The sequence below is a fragment of the Spermophilus citellus genome (genome assembly GCF_964194105.1).
Source record: "Spermophilus citellus genome assembly, chromosome: 9".
NCBI classification, from domain to species: Eukaryota; Metazoa; Chordata; class Mammalia; order Rodentia; family Sciuridae; genus Spermophilus; species Spermophilus citellus.
This window is the reverse complement of record NC_138191.1, coordinates 59,988,912-60,013,292: the sequence shown is the minus strand read 5'-3', so window position 1 is coordinate 60,013,292 and position 24,381 is coordinate 59,988,912. Positions and strand designations below refer to the sequence as shown.

The window sequence follows — 24,381 nt, the reverse complement described above, 5'->3', positions numbered from 1 at the left end:
TGAGAATCTATTGCAAGCTTGAAAGAGATTTTACAGCATTCTGCTTATTCTGAATCACTATTAGTTAACTACATTTATTAAACACTATAAGCATGATGCATTATTCAATTTAGAAAACTGCAAATAAAGAAGAAAATGAGTTCCTACCATAGAGACTTTATACTCTAATAAATGATATGACAGATGATATATCTGAAAACTCAAACATAAAATTATGTAAGCAGTATGTTTTTAAGAAGATATATAAGAATTCATGGATTGTTCTAGTGATCCTTTTATAGCTCAGATTATATGACTCTGCAAAAAAACCCTCTTTCTCTTGATGTAGACAGCTATGTAGTCTTGTCACCCTACTACTGCTCCTTCCTGCACCTGATTTAGCCTTTATTTCTCTGACTCCATGTTCTACTACTGGCCCCCACTCCCATTCCTCTCCTCCACCTATACTGCCGTTCTTTGAAAACATCAGTCATATACCTTCCATGAAGCCTTCCCCCTGCCTAGATTATTCTTCCTTCCAAATTTCTTTGGCTATTTCACATCCTTTAATTGCTTAAATTGTACCTTCTCATGAAGCCTTATCCTAACTATTCTATTTAATTCTACATCCTGAATCCTCAAATCCAGCAGTCCCAATTAAACCCTCCTTTACCCTGCTCTACATTTTTCTTTTTCAATATTACTCATTGCCTTTTAAAATACTATATGACTTATTTATATACTATTATAATTGTTTAGATCTATCTTCTTCCCCACCCTTATCCCAAGGTTAACTCTCCAAAGACAAGGATTTACTGTCTATTTTCTTAACTGATATATCCCAAATACCTAGAACAATGCCTGACACACAGTAACTCAGTTAATATATGATTGCATTAAGTCAAGCCATTAATTTAGAAATTTTCATTTTACTTTCTGTTATGCATGTCAGAATATTTATTCCAAAATAAAAATGAAATTTTGAGTTTGTCAATCCATCAGATTTTGAAGGAATCTCATTTTCCTTCAAGATATGTCTTTTCTTCTAAAATATTTATTCATAACAAGCCCAGAAGTAGGTATCATGCCATTTTTCTCTCATTAGATAGTTATACATCAATTTATATTAACAAAAATGAATCTTTGATTCAGAGTAGGTGCAGAATCAGTTTCCCAGCTCATGAAAAAGCTCAATCACTAACATCATTTATCATCATTATCAACACTCAAAAAAATTTTTAACAAACTAAGTAGTGGCACTATAATTATATGTTATAAAGGGGAAAACTGTCTCTAGAACTGAAAATGACAAGAGTACTGTGACAGGATCAATCTGACAAAACTTACTGTCCTGAGTATTCAAATATTGTAAAATATTGGAAAAGAATCAGCAAATATATTGTGTCCAAGTAATCCACAAACTCAAATTATCAGGAATAGACTTCAATCTTCTATTGTATACATTCAGAAACAATAACCCATAGTACTTCAGTTTTATAGCAAATGAAATTTTTGACAATAAATCAATGAACAGAAGTATACATAGTAGTCTTAACTAACAAAGATACCTAAACTACAGAACCACTTAAGCTAATATATAGCATGAAAATCTCTAAAAGTCTTAAGAAGGTAGTGCCATACTATGGAAAGCCCAGTTATACAAATAGTTGATTGTTTAACTATCTTTAAACATGCTTTTTACTAATCTATTTCCTATGTTCCATTTTATTTAGATCACAAGAGAGAAGTGCAGCAGGATTGAGACATGGTGCTGAAGAGCAGTGCTAAAGACTGACTACGTCTGAAGTTTAATATCATGCCGGCCTTCCCCCATTTTAACCCAATTTAGTTATCTGCATTGGATACAACTTTTCATAAGTGTTCAGGAAAATATTTTCTAACCATACTTCAGAATTGCCTCAAATGATCCTCTGAGTACTTGGGACTAGAGTCACTATTGCCTAGATTTCCCAATATCTGGAATTCACTTTTTGTTTTGCTAACTAAACCATAACTTTTGTGAATTCTACAACATTCCTCAGCTGTGAGTCACTAATTCCATAAAGCATAGTTTAGATGAGTTAGCTTGACTGCTCAAAAATTTACATGGTTTCTCCTCATTGTTTAATAAATTTATTAAAAATAAAAACAAGGGCATGGGGCTAGGATTGTGGCTCAGCAGTAGAGCGCTCACCTAGCACGTGTGAGGCCCTGGGTTCAATCCTCAGCACCACATAAAAATAAATAAATAAAGTAAAGGTATTGTGTCCAACTTCAACTAAAAAATAAATATTAAAAAACAAAACAAGATCATGATGGCATGTAGCTATAGTCCCAGATACTTGAAAGGCTGAGGCAGGAGGACTGCTTGAGCCTAGGGGTTCAAGACCAGCATGGGTAACATAGCAAGACTTTATCTCAAAAAAAAATTTTTTTAATTAAAAAAATAAAAACAAAATGCTAAGAGAACAGATCCTAAGTATTCTCACCACATATACCAAAAGGCAAATACATAAGGCGACAGAAATATTGATTATGGTAATCATTTTCAGACTGTAAAATAATAATAAGATATCATTGCATACTTCAAATATATACAGTTTTTACCTGTTAATTATATGACAATAGAGTTAAGGAGGAGTTTAAAAACAAAAACATAAAATATTCTTTATGTTGATATTTATGGCATTAAATGATCTGATCCTAAGATACCTATCCAGGATTATTTCCTATTTCTTTTATATCTTTAATCAAACTGGAATGCTTGTTATTTCCAAACAATTTTTTACCCTCCCCCTTGCTCATGGCTACTTTTCTGCCTACAAGGTTTCTTACTTATGTGCTTTACTTTATCTGCCTTTAAAAGTATCTGGAGATGGGAAAATAGATAAAGCACAACCCTTGCTTTCAAGGAGTTCTTAGGTCTTGAGGAAATAGTCACATAAACAGCTGGTAAGTTGTAATAAAATTGACATGCACAGGGTATTGAGAGGCAAAGAATGGCTAAGGGTCTGTCGATCTTATTTATTTTTTCAAAGAACCAACTTTTAGTTTTGTTAATTTTAGCCAATCCCTAAAAAACAAATACCAAATGTCTTCTTTGATATAATGAGAGCAACTAAGAACAGAGCAGGGAGGAAGAGCAGGAAGAAAAGATTAACATTAAACAGAGACATGAGGTGGGAGGGAAAGGGAGAGAGAAGGGAAATTGCATGGAAATGGAGGGAGACCCTCATTGTTATACAAAATTATATATAAGAGGTTGTGAGGGGAATGGGATAATAAACAAGGAGGGAAATGAATTACAGCAGATGGGGTAGAGAGAGAAGATGGGAGGGGAGGGGAGGTAGAGGATAGGAAAGGTAGCAGAATACAACAGTCACTAATATGGCAGTATGTAAAAATGTGGATGTGTAACCGATGTGATTCTGCAATCTGTATTTGGGGTAAAAATGGGAGTTCATAACCCACTTGATTCTAATGTATGAAATATGATATGTCAAGAGCTTTGTAATGTTGTGAACAACCAATAAAAAAAATTTTAAAAAAAGAGGCAAAGAAGATATTACCATCAGAATACACCCAAAATATTTGCACTAGAAATGGCCAAACATGTAAGTTGGATTATATGTATAAACTAGGTTCTTTCAAAAATGTTAGATTTGTAAAAATGTACCCAATTAACAAAAAGTCCATTTCTTTCCATTTCCCCTATTCAGTTTAATCCACTATGGTTGATCTTATCCAAAACATAAGATATTATCTGTATCTATGTGTAAGTAAAGCTGACCAGAGTTCTGCCAATAATACAAATCTGATTTCTGTATTTACCTTGTCTTCTACTGGTACATACAATTCAAGCTGGCACCAGCACGCAGATCAATAATACAAATCTGATTTCTGTATTTACCTTGTCTTCTATTGGTACATACAATTCAAGCTGGCACCAGAACACAGACCACACTTGGAATAGCACTATCATACACATGTATCTCTTACATGACTCAAAAGATACACTTTTCATTTTTTCTTTGTAACCAAAACAAATGTACAGGAACACAATGAAACAATATTTTAATAATGTGATTTCACAATATCAAATATGTTGTAAAATAATTTAAAGGATACGAATTTCTGTGACAGCCTTCAAGGAACCTATACCACTTCTGCTTACCCCTAAAAAAATCATAGATGAATATTTTTAAACTTTTTCTACAAAAAAATTGCTTCAATAAAACTTACACAACTTTTTTTTGAGAACATAGGCAAAAATATTAGAATACAGCTAAAAAATAATGCAACATAATAAAGAAAGGCAGAAATTGCACATAGATAACCCACTTAAATATACTATAATTTTGTATTTTCTCTATGCTACAAAATGCAGATTAATTTGTATTTTTATAAAACAAAATGAAAAAGCAAGAAATCACCTTGAATATTATGAGGTTGGGATGCAAGTGAAAATGATGGTACTTTGAGTATGTCATCTCCAATTTCAGAAGATGAAAAAGCTTCATTTGCTATAAACATGTTTGATTGAGGTTTTTGCTTATTATTGCTACAGTTCCATGATTTCTCCTTGTTCATTTCTGTTTGAATAATTTTCACTGAGTTAACTACGGAGTCCAAGTTTGCACTATTATTAGAATAAGTACCTCCATGCATATTGTCACATATTTTAAATAATCTGAAAAAGAACCACATGTTTTTTACCTGTAACAGTTGCTTAGAATATTAAAAATAGCATTAAATTGTCTCTTTAAACATGCCCATAAAAATAAAAAATTCAATCAATCTCCTAAAATGTGACTTTTTAAATTTACTATGGATATACATCTTTTCATTTTCCTAAAACTCAGATAAATCCATTTGTGGTAGCCAGTGTCTAAGATGGCCTCAATGATCCTTGCCTCCTTTTTTTTCACACTCTTGCAGTCTGCAACAAATTGAATCATTTAATCAGAACTGGCCTTTGTAACTAGTAGAGTACTGCACGTCCAAGTGTGTGACTTCCAAAGCTAGGTCAAAAAGACAAAGACATCAGACATTGTCCCTTTCACAGTCTCTTAGAGGACTCACTCTGTGAAGGAACTCTATCAATAACACCATATCCTAAGAACTCTCAAACAACCTTATGAAGAAGGCCCATGTGGATAGGTACTGAAGCTTCCTGTCAAGAGCCAGCACCAACGTGTCAGCCAAGGTGAATGATCCACCATGAAAGCAGATCCCCTGTCAAGTGTCAGATGACCACAGACTGTGCCAAAATTCTGATTATAGCCCTGTCAGAGGTTCCCAATCTCTTTTGCATTCTCATGAGAGACCCCAGGCCAAAACATCCAATTAAATTGTTCCTAAGTTCCTAACTTACGAAACAATGAGAAAAGCATTTATTGTTGTTTTTAAGCCACTAAGTTTGGGGATAAGCTGTACACAACAAGATAATTAATGACTGCTGAATAAGTCAGAAAAGTGCTAAAGGGAGGGAAAAAGGCCACACAATATAGTCACAAAAAAAGTAATTCACCTAATAGTAGTTATATTTTACTAAAGTGATTCGATATAACAATATATTAACACATGTATTAAATTTATAGGAATAAATCAACATACTTGTCATGAATTAAAAGTTGTTATCAATAACATTTAGCTTCACAGAAAGTATCAGTTCATTCAGTTTTACTTGCCAGTCAATTCAAGGTTGTATACCCTAGCCTACATCATCCCCCCAAATAGGAAAGTGTATTAGCAGATCAAATCATCCCAAACACTATCTAATAATAACCCTAGTGTAAAGAATACTTCTTGGCAAAGTTCTGAAAAACAAGGAGACATCATCTTTATGACTGTATTATATTTGATCAAAAGAAAATCTACCACAGTAATTTGTTCAAAATAGCCTCAAGAGATGTAGTAATCATTAAGGTTTCCAATATAACACTTACATCTGATAGAATAAGTAATGGGGATGATATAAGGTATCAGACTTACAGAATTCTATAAGAAATGATACTTAAACACTATGCAAACATGAAATAATTTGTAAATTACTCTGTCACAATGATATGCTTTTGTATAAGAACAAGTCTTTGAAAAAACTTGAAAAATGTATTTTAGCATCCTCTAATGTTTTATCTTTGAAGATGGAAAATTCAAAAGCAGATAATCTTAGATAATACATATTGTACTGGGAACAAGGATATTCAAGCTATAGTATGATTCCCTGCAATATGCTGTGATATTGGTTAGAATCAGACAGACCTAGGTTTAAGTTTAAAGCTCCTCTGCTTTGTAGCTGTGTGACTTTAAAGTTAGTAAGAGTTTGAAATAAGTTTTACAAACTGTAAAGACATTATCTACATTCTAGTTATCAAAATTCTCTGGACCTCAGAATCTTCCTAAATCCTCTGGAACTCCCACTTAATAAACTCCCCTAGGTCCTTGACTTCCTCATTGATTATTATCCATGGCCTTAAAAACAAACAAACAATGTGGCTCTGCCCTAGAAAACTGTTGCTTCTTAAGAAAACCCCTAAGTGGAAACTCCTAATTCTCTTACATTCAATGTACTTGAAGATTGAGAGTGTTTTTCTCTCTATTCCAAATCTAGATCATTTTTCCAGTCTCATAATAGTAACCTACACTATTCATCTATGCCACTTCCTAATAGCATATATCACTTATCAACCTTCTGGTCACTTCAGAATACTTTCCTCTTGCTTTCAGAATTTTGCCAATATTCTGTGCTACTGCAGCATTCATGGAGACAACACATTCAAAATCCTTATCTCTCAATTCCTCAGAAAATTCATTTCCAAAGGCATTCTCCTTCACATGACCTCAGTCATCTACTGTCTCACCAGAGTCTGTCATTATCCCAAACTGCCCTTCCTCTCAATAATCTGATGAACAATGATTCCGATATATTATTTTCTAACTTCAAACTTTTTTTCTGTTAGTTTATTTGCTCAAGGAACCAGTGAGTTCAAAGAACAAGTTAACTGTAATTAACCTATTTTTTCCTAAGCTATCTTCCCTTTTTCTTTTCTTGTCTACCTTTTGTGGACTTAAATTCCATGGCCACTTTCTTACCAATATTCTAAACTCTGCTTATCCTGTTAATATAAAAATAACAACAGAAGCTGGGGACAGTGGCACATGTCTGTAATCCCAGCCACTTGGGAGGTTGAGGAAGGAGGATCACAAGTTCAAAGCCAGCCTTAGCAACTTAGCAAGGCCCTAAGCAACTTAGCAATATTCTGTACCTATATAAAAAAAATAAAAAGGGCTGGGGATGTGGCTCAGTGGTTAAGCACCCCTGGGTTCAATCCCCGATACAAAAACAAACAAACAAAAATAAACCCAAAAATACTAATTTTAAAAAACAGAGCAAGAATCACAGCTTTTGGGACAGGAGTCCCCTGTGTTTCTCCTTTGCTAGCAAAGCAATAAACCTTTTTCCTTTTTCTCAAAACCATGTCCTCGTTATTGTACTGGCACCGGGGATAAGGACTGAGCTTTCTGCAATATGGAGCTTAAACACTGGAGAAATACTGAAGAGAAAGGCCCAGGGTGAGATGTCTTTGGAGGTGAAGCAAAGAATACACATTCAAGGGAGAATGCCAGACATCTGCAGAGGGAAAGACTGCAACCCCTTGGTCTGGGATGTTAATATTCACAGAGGAACATATGCATACTAAAATTGGAATGGTACAGAGAAGAATAGGTGACACACAAATTCATGAAGCATTTCACATTTATTCAATGGACCAATGGATAAAGAAGACAGACGGCATTTCCAGAGGATGAGAAAATGGACTCATTCATCTATAAAAATAATGATATGCTGTCAACTTCAACATGGATGAACCTGGAAGACAATGTGTTAAGAGAAATAAGCCAGGAACAGAAAGACAAATGCAACATGAGCTCATGTGAAATAAAAACATTCATCTCATAGAAATTGAGAATAGAATATTGGTTATTAAAGGCTGGGGAGGGTATAGGAGTAGGATGGGAAGAGATTGGTCAATGGATACAATGTTACAGACAGGTAGGAGGAACAAGTTCTGATGTGTTATTGCATAATAGGGTGATTATAGTTAATGATAATATATAATCTATTTCAAAATAGCTAGAAGAGAGGATTTTAATTTTTAATTTCTCTCATCACAAAGAAGTGATTAAAGGTTTAAAGTGATGGATATGCTAATTACCCTAATTTGATCATTACACAGTTGTATATATGTATCAAAATATCACATGGTATCCCATAAATATCTACAACAATTGTGTCAGGGACTACAAAATGGTGAGGCCAATTTGGAAAGCAGTATGGAGATTCCTGGGAAAGCTGGGAATGGATCCACCATTTGACCCAGCTATCGCCCTTCTCGGACTATTCCCTGAGGACCTTAAAAGAGCGCACTATAGGGATAGCCACATCAATGATTATAGCGGCACAATTCACAATAGCTAGACTGTGGAACCAACCTAGATGCCCTTCAATAGATGAATGGATAAAAAAAATGTGGCATCTATACACAATAGAGTATTATGCAGCACTAAGAAATGACAAAATCATAGAATTTGCAGGGAAATGGATGGCATTAGAGCAGATTATGCTATGCTAAGTGAAGCTAGCCAAGCCCTAAAAAACAAATGCCAAATATCTTCTTTGATGTAAAGAGAGCAACTAAGAACAGAACAGGAAGGAAGAGCATGAGGAAAAGACTAACAGTAAACAAAGACGAATGGGGGGAGAGAAAGGGAGAGAGAAGGGAAAGCATATGGAAATTGTAGGAGACCTTCAATGATACACAAAATTATAAGAGGTTATGAGGGGCAAGGGGGAGGGGGGAAAAGGGGAGAGAATTGAACAACAGCAGAGGAGGTAGAGAGGAAAGATGGGAGGGGAGGGGAGGGGAGGGGGGATAGTAGGGGATTGGAAAGGTAGCAGAATACAATAGTCTCTAATATGCCATTATGCAATAATGTGAGTATGTAACAGATGTGATTCTGCAATCTGTGTTTGGGGTAAAAATGGGAGTTCAAAACCCAATTGAGTCTAATGTATGAAAGATGATATATCATGAGCTCTGTAATGTTTTGAATAATCAATTAAAAAAATAAAATAAAACTTTAAAATAGTAAAAAAAAAAACAGAGCAAGAGGCTCTACAAAGAAATGAATTTACTTGGAGTAATGGCAAACCATATGCATACCAGAGAGGCAAAGAATGGCAAGGCTTCTGAAAGGTAAAATAAGGTTAATAAGTTACACTGAAACAACTGTCCTCAGCAAGGATTAATAAGAAGAGCAGTGTCAGTTCAAGGCTGACAAATTGTTGGGCAAATGTCATTGCAAAAGTATTCTTTGTGTAAGGATGTGGTACCTTAATGCCTTTATGCAAGGTTGTGGTTTTCAGAGTACTCATAACAGTTTTTATCATAGGCCATTGTGTGAGAGATCCCCTTCTTTATGACCTCTCTATTCCCTTTTTGTTAGGGTTTGACAAAAGTGACTCCATTTTGATTCTGACAACTTTTATCCACTTTATTATTTTTATCATACTTACATCACAAAACCTCACTCTTGAATGATTTTTTAAAATAATTACAGCAAGGCAGTGGAATATGAATGGGTAAAAAGTACAACTTTGGAGCAGGTGATTAGTATTAAAATTCAGAGTCATCATCAACAAGCTTGCAGGATATAATGTCAATATACAAAAAACAATTATATTTTCATAAACTAGCAATGGAAAATCTGAAGAAAAAAATTAAGGAAAAAAGAGAGTCCATGTAAAATAACAGCAAAAAAATAAAATACTTAAGAATAAATTTAACAACATAAGTATAAAACTATCCACTGAAAAACTAAAACATAATTGAGAGAATTAAAGAAAACTTTTAAAAATGGAAGGACAACTCATGTTCCTAGATTGGAAGATTTTAAATTGTTAGATGGTAAGATTCTTCAAGTTGATCTACAGATTCAACACAATCTCTATCAAAATAACAGCTGGCTTCTTATACTAAAATTCATATGAAAATGCAAAGAACACAAAATAGCCAAAACAATCTTGAAAAAAAAGATCAAAATTGGAAGACTCACACTTCTTAATTTAAACTACAAAGCTCCATTGTAGAATTAGCATAAAAATAGCATATATTAGTCCATGGAGTAAAATAAAGAGTTCAGAAATGCTGTAGTTTGGGTCAGAAATGCTGTAGTTTGGGTCAAAAGCCCAAGTGTTAAAGGTCAAATCCCCAGCTACTGGGACATAATGGAGACTTTTAGCTCAGTGGGAGGTGTTCTAGTCATTGGAGGTGTGCCCCAGAAGGACTCTGATCTCCTTTCTCTCTCTCCCTTTTTTCTCTTCTCTCTCTCCCATCCAACCATGTGCTTGCTTAGCTGGTTGAAACTTTTGGTCTCCCTACTCTTTCCCCTTTGACCTTCAGGATGGGCTGGAGATTAAGTTCACTGCCACTGACAAATCATTTCATCAATCATGCTCATATAATGGGACCTCTGTTAAAACAAATAATGGTGCTCAGAGAGCTTTTGAGTTGGTGAACACATCAAGGTGCTGACAGGGTGGCACACTCATAGAGGCTTACTCCACCTCATCCCCAATAGTCAGCCCTATGAATTTATTTATTTGGAGTTGTATCCTTTATAATAAACCAGTGAATGCAAGAAATGTGTTTTCCTGAGATTTAAGTCATTCTGGCAAATGAACCTATACAGACTGGATTGTAGAAACACCTGAGTTTTTCAGGCACATAGAGAGGTAAGGAGTCTGGGCACCCTGCTTTCCTGGTTGGCATTCTGTAACAGAAATAATTTTGTAGGACTTTATTAATATTAAGTTTGTTTGGGTGGGGGGTAATGAATATGTCTTAAAATTAAATAATAGTGATGGCTGTACAACTATGTAAGTATTCTAAACACCAATGAGTTTGTGCATTCAAAAGGGTGAATTTCATGTTATCTGAATTATAACTTATTAAATCTGATATAAGAAATCATACTTACCTCAACTGTTCTTTTTATAATATCCAGCATCATTTATAGTGCCCAGCATTAGTCTAATTAGATTGCTTTCCTAATCTCCATAATTTTTCCTATTCTTCCCAATCTTTCATAATGCCCTACTTATTCTCTCAAAATGACAGATAACCTCATCTATGTCATAGAGAGAACAAAAACTATAAACTAGATCTCTTCTGAATCTTGAACCTATATATTCAATTGTCTGTCTGCATAATTTATAAGTACCTAAAATCAACATGTCCAAATCTATTCATCACATTCCCCTAAATCTAATCTTTCTTTAAGTTTTTTTTTATATATTACTTAAGGGCGCACCATTCTTCATTATTTTGGTTCAAACTAGAAATGTAGGTTTAAGATCTCACATACAGTAATCATGTAAGTCCCACGGGATTCTACCTCCTATATAACTTTGGACTCTCTTCATTTCTGCTATCAAAGTCCTAGGTCAAGACTTCTCTCCTACCTACACCAATATAATAACCTTTTAATTGACTCTTCACAATATATTCTAACTCCCTTCTTGTTTGTCCACCATACTGGGGCCAAAATCAATTTTAAAGGAAAAGAAAAATCTAATTTCACTCCTTTGCATGGACTCTTAGGAAAATGATTCTCAAACTTTAGTATACAATATGACCATCTAGAAAATTTGTTTAAAATTAGTTTCTAGATCCCATTCTCATCTTTACTAAAACTATGATTTAATAGGTCTAAGGTAGGATCCAGAAATCTAAAATTTTAAAAACCATTCTAGGTGCCTCAATACAGTGTGTCTAGGGGCTATAATTTAAGAAACATGGCCTTAAAGTACAAGATGTTGATCATGGTCTATAAGATTCTGAATGGCTTAGTTCCTTCATACCTTACCTCTCAGCATTGTCTTACTTCAAACTAAAGGAACTTTTTGCAAAGAATTGCTTAACTCTGTGCTACCTCGGGACTTCTGTACATTCTACTCTTTCTACCTATTAACACTCTCCCTCTTTATTTTCACCTACTTTACTTCTATTTTTCTTTAAGGTTAAGTGTAAACACCACTTACTCAAGAAAGTTTTCCCTGATTGGGGTAGATCATGCCTCATGTTAAATGTTCCAGGACACCTGTTTTCAAAGAACAGTCTGGGACTCTTTCAGGGAGTCCATTAAATCAAAATTATTTTCACAATATTACTAAGCCAAGTCACAAGACATCACGACAGACTTAAAAGACATAAATGAGAATCCAACTATATTGCAAAAATATAAAACAATGCCACTTTTCTCACTAAACTATTTCTTTGTTTTAGAAAATAGAACTTAATTTTTTAATTTTAATAGATAACTGGTAATTATATATAATTATGGGGTGCAAAGTGATATTTTGATACAAATATACAGTTTGTAGTAACCAAATCAAGGTAATTATTAAATCTGTCACCTCAAACATTTATCAATTCTTTGGAATGAGACCATTCTCTTCTAGCTATTTTGGATTATACAATACATTACTATTAACTGCAGCTACTACACAACAGAACACCAGAACTTCTATATAACTGCAACTTTGTTCATCAATACCTCTGCATTCCTCCTTCACATCTCCCCCAGACTCTGATAACTGCAATTCTACTCTCCATTTCAGAGTTCAACCAACCTCTTTTCTTTTTTGAAGTGCTGGGGATCAAACCCAGAACTTCACATATGCTAGGCAAGTGCTCTCCTCCTGACCTACATACCCAGCCCTATGTTTGACTTCTTTAGATTCCACATACAAGGGAGATTGTGTTATTTGATTCTCTGTGCCTGGCTTAGTTTACTTAACATAATGTCTTCTACATTCATTCGTGTTGCCACAAATGACAAAATTTCCTAGGTTTTTAAAAAATATATATTTATTTTAGTTATAAATGTACCTTTATTTTATTTATATGTGGTGCTGAGAATCGAACTCAGGGCCTCACACATACGAGGCAAATACTCTACCACTAAGCCACAATCCCAGCCCCTCCTAGGTTTTTTTATGGCTCAATAGTATTCTATTATATACATAGATGCTCCTGGACTTAAAGTGGGGTTATGTACCAATAAACTTATCATAAGATGAAAATCATAAATCAAAAATGCACTTACTATATCTAACTTACTGAACATTGCAGCTTAGTAACACAGTACACTGTAGATTATCTGTTGTTTACCCTGGTTACTGAGTGGCTGACAGAGAGCTATGGCTCTCTACTGTTGCCTGCATAGTTTCAGTGAGAAAGTATGGTACCATATATTGCTAACATGGAAAAAGATCAGAGTCCAAAATTTGAAGTACAGTTTCAACTGAATGCACATTGCTTTCAAACCACCATAAGGTCAAAAATTCCTATGTCAAATCATCACTATGTCAGGGACCATTAGTATACAACACATTATTTTTAATATGTTCCTCTAATGTATTTTTAACACATTATTTCCTACATTTCATGTAGGAAAAGTCTTTTTAACTGAAAATTCATTAATTAGATTAATCGGTAGTAGGTTTAGTATGAGTTTAAGATGAATTAGTAAATAAGTACTTTTTAATTTTTTGGTTTTAATTTCTAATATGATTAAATACTGATATATATATAACCTACCTTAATAAAAACTTTTTGGGAATCTTCAATACTTTTTAAATGCAATGGGGTACTTATGATAAAAAGTTTAACAATCTCTGCTTTAACAATATACTTACTTCATGAAAATAACAGTCATACCATGAAGTATTTAGTCAATTATTTTTAGTTATGTATCTATGCTTCCCACTAAATTGTAAGGTCCTTAAAGGTAAAAATCTAGAATCCCAAATATAACAGAATGTTTAATGTATAATACTTTGTTATTACTGTTTTTCTCATTCAGAATCTATCATGTTTAATATTTTTGGATGAACACATTAATATTCCACTTTATTCACTGAATGTTATTTATTACATTTAATTAATTACCTTTTTCGAAATGCTGGTGTGCTCTCTCCCTTTTCCTCTATAACGTTACCTAATTTTGCATCATCAGGAACAGTATCCTCAGGTGCTATCTTGGTGCCCATGTGGTTTGTATATTTCTGAGAAGAACCATATGTCAGCTTGCCAGCAACATGTGATGAGTCATTAATACCTGCTACTCCTAAATTTAGATAATCATATTCATATTTATAAGAGGGAAACTGGAATTTTTGTGTTGGTGAAATATAATTTATGTCTTCATTAGTAATCTTTAAATTTGACATTAACATTTTTGGATTATTTTCCTGACCTACAAAAGAGGAATATATTGGTTATTATATATTATTCATTAAAACACATTTTCAATATAATAATGAAAAATTTAATTAATTTTTAAAAGTTTACTAGTTAAATTTTTTTTTGTTAAATATGAAAGCCAAGAAAAGTATTAGTATAATAACAAGATACTCTATAATACCATATATGGCTTCAAAATACCAGGTTGTTTCTGAAAGCAACTTAGAAATTACTTCAGAATTATTAAGATTAAATTCAAAATTTATACAGCATCTATGTTATAAAATAGGTTTAAATCCTGATGACAAAAGTAGTAATAATTTTAATATTTAACTATTTTGGCTACTACAAATGGCATACTTATACAAGTAATTATGAGGATGTAAAACTTTATATAAATAATTTACACACAGAAATACAATGGTCAATCATATAAAATCTTAATGAATATGATCCAGTATTAAAATATAGGACACAGTGCTTTTTTTAACTTTGTAATCCTGCTTCTAAAATCAAGATAAAGAAATATCTTCATCAGAGTGATAGAATTTTAAACATTTCTTTAGAGTTTTTTTTTCCCCAGAATCTATGGGATGTTTAGAGGAAGTTCAGAAGTCTTATTAGAGCTTAAATTTGCTTTACCATCTATTTATAAATATTACACCAGATGTATACCATACATGAAGTATAGTATTTGATACATTCAAGAGTATACATATATCTATTTATATATAAATCATGTAACTTATAAGCTTAATATTAAAATATTTATGCATGAAATTACCAATTTAAGATTAAAATTTTACCAGTAACATCATATTAGATAACATATATTGTTTAAGCATTCCTCAAGATTTAAAAAAATGGTCTCAACATGTATAATCTTCTGTTATCTTGTTCTTTCACATAAAGTTCTGTCTCCCAGAAGATCTTACCAATTAGAAAAGAGCAAAACTGAAGAGCAGTGACAGGAGTTTTAATGGTTAAAGAGAAACAAATATTCACTGAACAACAGTCAGAACAAGTATGTGATAGGATATTATGTACTATGCACACATATGTGTATGTATATATGGAGAAGGTAAATGTGTTAGATCATAAGGTTTGGTGAGCATTATTTTGAATAAGAGAAGTCTTTGACTCTCATTTTTTTCCATTAAAATAAAGGAATTAATATTTTCATGTGTTACTGGTTTTTTATATTGACATTAACTGCATGCATTTGGTTTCACAACAAATATATGATAACTTACCTTGCAATTTATGACTTTCTATTTCCTCCTCTAATTCCTGAGTATCTGGAATTTCTGAAATCAATGGAGGAGGAGGGAGAAACCAATCCAATGATTTTTCATTGTCTGGATAGCTATATAAAATATAAAAAATGTGAATATATGCTTAAAAAGATATACAATCAGAAACATATATTTATTAAACTTTACTCAATTTCTATTACCACTATGATTTATCCCTATACAGCAATGTTCTCAACCTTTTTTCCCTTGTGTGTCACAGAATTAATAATACGGGGACTGGAGTTGGGATTGGAACTCAGTTGGTAGAGTACTTGCCTAGCATGTATGAGACACTGGATCCAATCCTCAGCACCATATAAAAATAAAATAAAGGTATTGTGTCCATCCACTATAAAAATATTTTAAAAAATTAATAACACTGCATGTAAGATATGCTACCTAAATAGGAATGGCAATAGTTCCACTTCATTTTCTCTAATTGAAATGCCAGTGATAGGAATTTTAAATCTATTCCAACTTTTTAAAAAGTACTAAACCATTCTCAAACTCTGCACTTTAACTATTACATGTAACAAATTACTTATGATGTATCTTACCTATAATCATGGGTCTTTACTGGGTAAATCACTCCATTATTAGTATTCTTGAGTATTCCTACAACTTGAGTGAAAATTAATGTCCTAACCCAAATACTTGGTTCAGAACCATATGCAACCACAAAATCTCTAAGAAATTGGTTAAAATTGGTTGACTTTATAAGTCAATGGTAATTGATGAGATTTTTGCCACCCTGTTGGCATCTTTACCTGTCCATACATTTCAGCTGTGACCTTATTAACTGATACTGCTTTAACATATCTTTACCAATCAAAGTTGACTTGCTTTCATTAAGATAAAAAGTAAGTGCTAGGTGACAGGAAAAACTTGAGGAAAAAAACCATATATACTGCCTACACTGAATCCCAAGCATTTTAAGATTAATTTATTTTCATTTATTGTACTAAGTTCTCCCAAGTAAGAGACTTAATCTTTGAATTTTCTGTCCCTCTTAGTACCTAGCACATAGCTACTATGACTATATTTTTCAAATAAAAAATCCACAACATTATTTGACAATGTCTGAGAGACTGAGCAAATGCCAGAGCAGTTGAAATTTAGGACTATGACAGAGGGTTCCTAAGATCACACCCAGTTCAACGATTTCCTAGCTGAGTCCTACTCCTAGCAATTGGGCAAAGTCCTAGGGAAACCAGGCACAAGTTTCCAAGAGTCCTCTCCACACAAGGGTCACATTAAATAACCAATTGTGACAATATGCATGAAATGTTACCAATGAGGAAAGTTCATTTGGAACTCAATGGTCAGGGTTTATTGGGGACTAATCACCCCCAAGCATTCCCTGTCGGACATATAAATTCCAGAATCCCAGAAGAAAAGCAGGTGTTTGCATAAACCACATTATTTGTATAAACAGTTTATGCACAGTGAGCCACTGTTATCAGTTAATGGTGGGAACCTTCCTGAAATCTGTTCTCAGATTCCAACCAAAGGTCAACCTTGCAAACAGGCTTTGCAAGGATAGCCATTTAGGCCTGTTATGTTAACTCTTTTCTATATAGAGACCATTCCAGAAAATCCAAGAAAGAGAATAATGGGATATAAGAAGTATACATCTAGCTCTACTATTCAGTCTCCTCATAAAATTAAATCTTCTTTATGATTTCCCTCTTTTTTTCTAGAGGTGCCATCATTCTCCCAGTCACCAACTCCAAACCATAGCATAATCTTTTTTTATTCACAATATATAGATACATATTCCTTTTAATGCTTCTGAAATTCATCATTTTCTTTGTATTTCCATTGTCACTATTATAATTAAGATCCTAATCAACTTACATCTGATTGAGAACAATAGTGTCTTAACTGAATTCACTGCCTCCAGGCTTTCTCTCTAATACACCTTACACATTCTTACATTAATTTAGAATCATTTTCATCATAGTACTCTATTCAAAATTCTTCAGTGGCTTTCAGATAATGACAAACTTCCCAAGGGACTTAGAGTACCTTACAGTTTTAATTCTCCTACACATACCTTTAGGTTTAGGGTAAACTGAACTACTTGTTATATACCTGTTAAAGTTTGGATAAGTGTCCTCCAAAGGCCCATATGTTAAAAGGCTAGCTTACCAGCTTGTGACACTATTGGGAGGTGGTGAAACACTTAAGAGATGGAGCCCAGGGGGAGGAATTTATCTCATCAGAGGGATGCTCTTGAGAGAGAGTGTGACTCTGACCCTTTCACCTCTCTTTGATTCCCAGCTGCCATGAAGTGAGGGCTTTTTCTACCAGGTGCTCCCACCATGATATATTGCCTCACAACAGGCCCAAAAGCAACAAACCAAATGACCATGGACCAAACTCCTCAAAACTACGAGATAAAATAAACTTTTGCTTTGTTTAAGTATTTTGTCACAGTGATGGAAAGCTAGTACAATACCAAACAGATAACACATTCTGTGCCTCCTCATCTTTATTCAAAGATACATCCTTTATTGCTGGAACTGGGTACACACCTGTAATCCCAGTGACTCAGGAGACTGAGGCAGGAAGATTCCAAGTTTGAGGCCAGCCTTAGCAACTTAGCAAGACTCTGTCTTACAAAATAAAATTAAAAAGGACTGGGGATGTAACTAAATAGTTCAATCACCAGTGCCACCTTCCTCCCTAAAAAAAAATTTAAAAAGATAAACTCTATACTCTTCTGGACCTTTTACTCAGCCTCATACCCATATCCACCTATAGAAATTCTACTATTATTCATTCATTAATCCATTCAACAACTATTTAGCACATGCCAGGTGCTTTTCTAGGCACTAGAGTTTAAGTTCATTTAAACCCCACTTCAAATTCTACCTTTTCCAAGAAATTTCCATAGGTTCTCAAAGATTTTCTCCCCCTCTTTTTATACACTGAATCCACAATATTTCTCATACTTATTGTATTGTGTGTGTGTATATGTGTGTATACAGATAATAGATAGAAACAGCTAATTAGTCTGATATTGTCTCTAGATTGTAAATATCCAAGGGCTTTGCTTTTATTTCCATTTATATAAGCAATACTTAGCACAGTGTTTTATATAATTAGGTGTGCTGTTCAGGAAATGTTTGTTGATTTAATTTCACAGCTTTTAACACATAGAGAATTATACAGCATTTAACACCCACCACAATCTATGCTCAACTTTAGAACTCTATGCACCATTTGTCTCCTTTATGAACCATCTACTCTAAAAAACTTCTATATACTATCCCCTCAAATACTGAGACTTGTCCCATCTTCATTCCTTTTTTTTTCCCCTTTAACAGTGGGCCTTCAATGCCTACTTTCTCTATGTCCAAAGAATTATCAGATATTTCAAAGACTCCTGAAGCCTCTCCTCACTACCATAAAGCCTGACCTGATCATCTTGCTAAAGGTTACTTTCTTCCAAATCTGAAATTTTATTGCATGAATATTAATCATTTTTCATACATTTTTAATGTTTTATTGTTAGAACAATCATATGTTCCAAAATTTGCCTAACCCTAATCCTAATACACTGACTTACAGTCCTGATTTACTCCTGCTGCTCCAGCAGGATGTACTTTTTTACTCTCAAAAGTTTTCCAGTCTATACATATATACACAATGGAATATTACTCAGCAATAAAAGAGAATAAAATAATGGCATTTGTAGGTAAATGGATGGAGTTAGAGAAGACAATGCTAAGTGAAGTTAGCCAATCCCAAAAAACCAAATGCCGAATGTTTTCTCTGATATAAGGAGGCTGGTAGTGGGGTAGGAAGAGGGAGCATGGGAAGAATAGACAACTCTAGATAGGGCAGAGGGGTGGGAAGGGAAAGGACAGGGCATGGGGTTAGAAATGATAGTGGAATGTGATGGACATTATTATCCAAAGTACATGTATAAAGACACAAATTGGTGTGAATACCCTTTGTATACAACCAGAGATATGAAAAATTGTGCTGTATATATGTAATAAGAATTATAATGCATTCTGCTGTCATATATATAAAAAATTAGTTAAAAATAATTCCCAAGTGACATATTTCTACTTTCTCATACTCTTAAAAGGAGCTAACCACAATTCTCAAACAAGATCAAACTACTGTCCTTCATCATCATTGCCACCACCACCATCATAAGTTTTTAATATTTAAAAGTATTTCCTTTATAACTAACCATAGAATATTTCAAATACTGATTCTGTGTCCAAAAAAAAAAACCCCGAATATGAGTCATGGATATGTTATATCATACTATGTAATGAGTTTAAATACAGAATATTGAAATATGTGGTTAAAAAAAAGTATTCCAGTCTGGATCATGATTTACATAGTCAGATTATTTATTAATGACTTCCCATATGTGTGTTTAAAATCAATTAGATTTTAACTTTTAGAAGTGAGTTTCTTTCTTTTTATATCCTTTCAGCATTCAATCAATATTTGAATTACTATTAGAATGAAGGAGTGAAAGCAATAAGGGGGTTCATTAAAATAGGTTATTATAACAAATACATATAAAATTCAGAATTGAGAGCAATCTACATGGTCTCACATCTTTATTTCCATCCCTACACATTGCCGTGCTAAATACGCTTATCACAGTTAGTCTTTGGTACATGCTCATTCTGTTTTCAAAACGTGTCATCACTTCTTGTTCTCAGCTACTCTTTGACCATTATTTCCAGTCTTTACCTTAGTCAAGAACAACTTGACAAATTAAAAATGTAAAGCAAATGAACATAAAACTGGCAGGAATTAATTGAATTTTTAAAACTATAACATTTAAGATGCTGAACCTTACTTACCAGTGAATCTGAATTCCATGTTTCCAAATATACAATCATTCTGTTGATCTGCCATTTTTATTTGTGTATTTATCAGAAAGAAAATAAACTCCCTAATTTTTTTAAACTCTAAAATAATATACTGTATTATTAGCCCTTGAGATAGACTTACTTTTCAATTTCATCTGGGTTTTCAAAAAACAAACTATCCACAGAAAACAAGCAGTCATTTAGTTTTGACATCTTTGAAAACTGGACTTTGTCATAAATCTACAAGATATAGAAAAGGTAGTTTATATTTTATTTACAAAGATGGAGAAAATATGGATAAGTAAACTATAGTCATTAGTTTCTCAGAACATCCTTTAAAATATAACCACAGATGAGTCTTACAGTTTCAACTTCTGTGACTTTCAAAGCATTTCAATATCAACATACTGTGTTCTCTACTCATTCATATATTTTCACATTTTGTACCCCTTTCTTCATACTGCACCAATATTTAAAATATTTTCTTCCTGGAAAATTCTTGTCCATTCTTCAAAGTATAGGTTAAATGTCATTTCTTCTTCAAAGACTTCTCTAAATTTGTCCTCTTCAATAACACAAAATTAACTGCTCCTTTTGGGTTAATACTTTGTTTATAGTATTATTTTTGAGTTATTACAATTTATTGTGAATGTGTGTACCTCTAATACAACTATGTACCTATGCAGGAATTTGCTTCAAAATAAAGGGGGAATGGTAGAAATGTACTGATAAAATATTATTGGTGACAAGTTGGTAACTGCTAAAACTATGTAACGTTATGTGTGGGTTCAAAATAATAGTTTATTTTTCATGTGTTTGAACTTTTACAAAATAGATAAATTTAACACATACATATTTTTACACTCAAAAATGGTGTAAAATTTTTTTTTTTTTTGCTTTAAGATATTCAGAGATGTAAAGGTTAAAAATGTTCACCTCTGGCCACCAGGAATATAATAAAAATGTAGGGCTGAAAAAAGACTCAAATGTGAAAGGAAACCACAGCACCATTTCTACAGGTTCACATTGCTTCTTTCTTATTCCAATTACTTCCCTGTGCACACTAAATCTACCTTCCATTTTTTTTCTCTAAATTCTGAAACAAGATAGAACATTCTATAGGTCAAAACATGAAATGAGATGCACAAATTATAAACGTGAATTATATTTCGCTTACTCTGTGATAGTTAATACATTACAAATTCATCCTCAGGATAGAAATTAAAATCAAAGAAATTATATGAGTACCATCTTGAGGAGAAATCCTCATTACCAATTTTGAGAATTCCCTGATGTGGAAAAAAGATACAAGTAGAACTGATGTGGGGAAGAAAGGAATATTTCCAAGTCCATCTCTGGAGAAATACCACTGATAAGAGGGCTAAACCTGCAAATGGCTTTAAGACTGTTCTTACTGATCCAGAACGTTGTGGAGTTTTTCACTGTTTTAGTTGCTGGGTTTTCTGTCCTCTAATATGTTTAACTGGCCTCTTTATTTTTCTCAATTTACTAATCACTCAGTCATCAACGAAAAGATATAGTAAAAAAAAATTAATATGGTTTTATATATATCTCGGACAATCTGTTAACATCGTTATTAGATAACCAATGTTAAAACTTGAAAACAATTATATGAAAAATAATAAACAAAAATGCTAGTCATTTTTATACTGTCCGAAAAAATAACAAATGTTTCTTGGCTTTAAAATAATACCTCAGAATTTAAGAAAATCTGAAGGCTAACATCATTTATATGCTTGTGTTTCTTTTCTTCTTTTTCTTCTTCTTCTTTTTTTTTTTTTTTTTTTTTGGTATCAGAGATTGAACTCAGGGGCGCTTGATCACTGAGTCACATCCCCAGCTCCCTTATTATTTTATTTATTTTTTTAGTTGTGAGTGGACATAATACCTTTATTTTATTTATTTTTATGTGGTGCTGAGAATGGAACCCATTGCCTCACACATGCAAGGCAAGCGCTCTACCACTGAGCCACAACCCCAGCCCCTCCAGCCCTTTTTTATACTTTATATTTAGAGAAAGGGTCTCACTGAAGAGTTACTTAGGGCCTCGCTAAGTTGCTGAAGCTGGCTTTGAACTGGATTCTCCTAAGCCTCCCTAGCTGCTGGGATTGCACGTGTGCGCCACCACGCCCAGCTTGAGTAAAATAAGCTGCAAACAAGACAATAAAACTACAAATAAGACAATAAAACTACAAATTTAAACTATTATAGCCGGGCACTCTGGCACCTGTAATCCCAGCGGCTTTGGAGGCTGATGCTGTCTTCTCTAATTACATTGATAATATTATAGCACTTTTTATCTTGTATAATCCTTATTGATAAAATTTTCGTACCTATGACTTTATCATTTTTAATGTAAAAAATACAATTTCAAAAGTGCAGAAACTCACATACAAATAAATTACTGACTTGCTAGAAATCGTTAGTGAAGAAACCGAGACCAACATTCAGCAACTGCAGGGAGTTTGACACAGTAAGGGAACACCTTCCCGCAGTCTCCAGGTCTCAGGCAGCGAAAAGCACCCCAGTCGCAGCCCCAGCCCAAGGCTCCCCCTCCCACACGGTGGCCCCCCGGGGCGCTAGATCCCAGATCGCCCACTAGAACTCCCCGGCGGCGCGGGAGCCTCAGGGCGCCCGCGCGGCCCACGCCTGGAGCGCTGGGACCACGCACTTCACCGCGGCCTCCTTCCCGCCGCCGTAAGACGAGTCGCCTAAACAGATGCGGAGGCCCACCCAGCTCTAGCTCAGGAGAGAAACCCCGGACACACACCCAAGGGGGACCACAGCTACCGGGACAAAACACCACACGACCAACCCCGTGGCGGGCGGGTCCCTTAACGTGCGCGAGTCAGGTGGCCCGGTCTTCTTCTGACAGGAACGCGCTGAGGAGCCTAGCGCCGGCCCAGACGCGGGTCTGAAGCTTGGGGACCGCTGGCCAACACCGCGCCCCGCCTGGGCTGGGTCCCTACCTCCCTGCGGGCCTCCAAGCCGGTCCCCACCTTTCCTGCCTGCGCTCCCAGTCCTCACCTCCCCGCCCGCAGCTCGAGGCGGAGCGCCGATTCTCTAGCCCCTCGGAGGACCCCCCTCAAGGGGTCTTAGCCGAGCTCCAAGCAATGGATCGCTGGGACTCGACTTCCTTTTCCACTGCTCCTGGTTTCCCCAGTAGTTTATGATTGATTTTGAATACATCATTCTCAGTGTACGGCATCAACTCTCATTAAATAAATATTTTGATTTTAGGTGTTAAGAGTCTACCAAGTGATAGCTCTTCCCGAACAGCCTGCTTCTCCCACTGCCCCAACAGCACCCCACTCCCAAACACACTCCAAGCTGCCTTTCTCATGGAAGTTAGGAGACCTCCATTATATTATTACCTAAAAAATTCTTTAGGTATATTATTTATCAAAATACCATAATGACACCCATGAGGTCAATATGACCTTGATGAATTTATTTCAGAGATAAAATTAAATTTCAAAAATAAATATTTTAAAAAGTACAATGACACTTAAAAATGTTTAACCATCAAGGGTTTACAGAAACAGTGTGTGTACTCATGCTATAAATGTGAACAAACTATAAGTTAACCTTTTAAATTTCCTTAACAGAATTATTGTCTGAAGATTGACAGGGGTTACTTTTGCTGAAAACTTTTGTAGATGGAAAAACAGCAACTAATCGATGATGTCTTTCTTTCAGGGATATTTATCCTTTCTTTGACACCCCCCACATCTGACATCTAGGTCCATATGCTACAGTCTGCTTGATTCCTGTTGGTTCTTCTCTCTGCATCTCTGTTTATTAGCTAGATAGCCTTGGAAAAACACAAACTTTAAGTCTTAGTTCATTATCCCCAATGACACTAATTCCTAACTAAAATATTCTTGCAAGGGATAAATAAAATAATAGTGGTAACAGTCCTAG

At 34.4% G+C, this 24,381-nt stretch overlaps 1 protein-coding gene across 2 annotated transcripts in view; it reads right to left on the bottom strand.

Moving 5' to 3' along the window:
- Positions 1–20,663, bottom strand: part of HFM1 (helicase for meiosis 1) — a gene marked incomplete at its 3' end in the record, with an annotated part of 94,267 nt that extends 73,604 nt beyond the window's left edge. For both annotated transcript variants that reach the window (XM_081307664.1, XM_081307665.1), the window contains exons 1-5: positions 20,579–20,663; positions 15,545–15,657; positions 13,998–14,304; positions 4,413–4,669; positions 4,108–4,155 (exon numbers count right to left, since the gene is read on the bottom strand). In XM_081307664.1, the coding sequence (XP_081163790.1) occupies positions 4,108–4,155; positions 4,413–4,669; positions 13,998–14,304; positions 15,545–15,657; positions 20,579–20,649 (796 nt within the window). In that variant the 5' untranslated portion in view covers positions 20,650–20,663. The remainder of the gene's footprint in view (positions 1–4,107; positions 4,156–4,412; positions 4,670–13,997; positions 14,305–15,544; positions 15,658–20,578) is intronic.
- Positions 20,664–24,381: the final 3,718 nt, after the last annotated feature.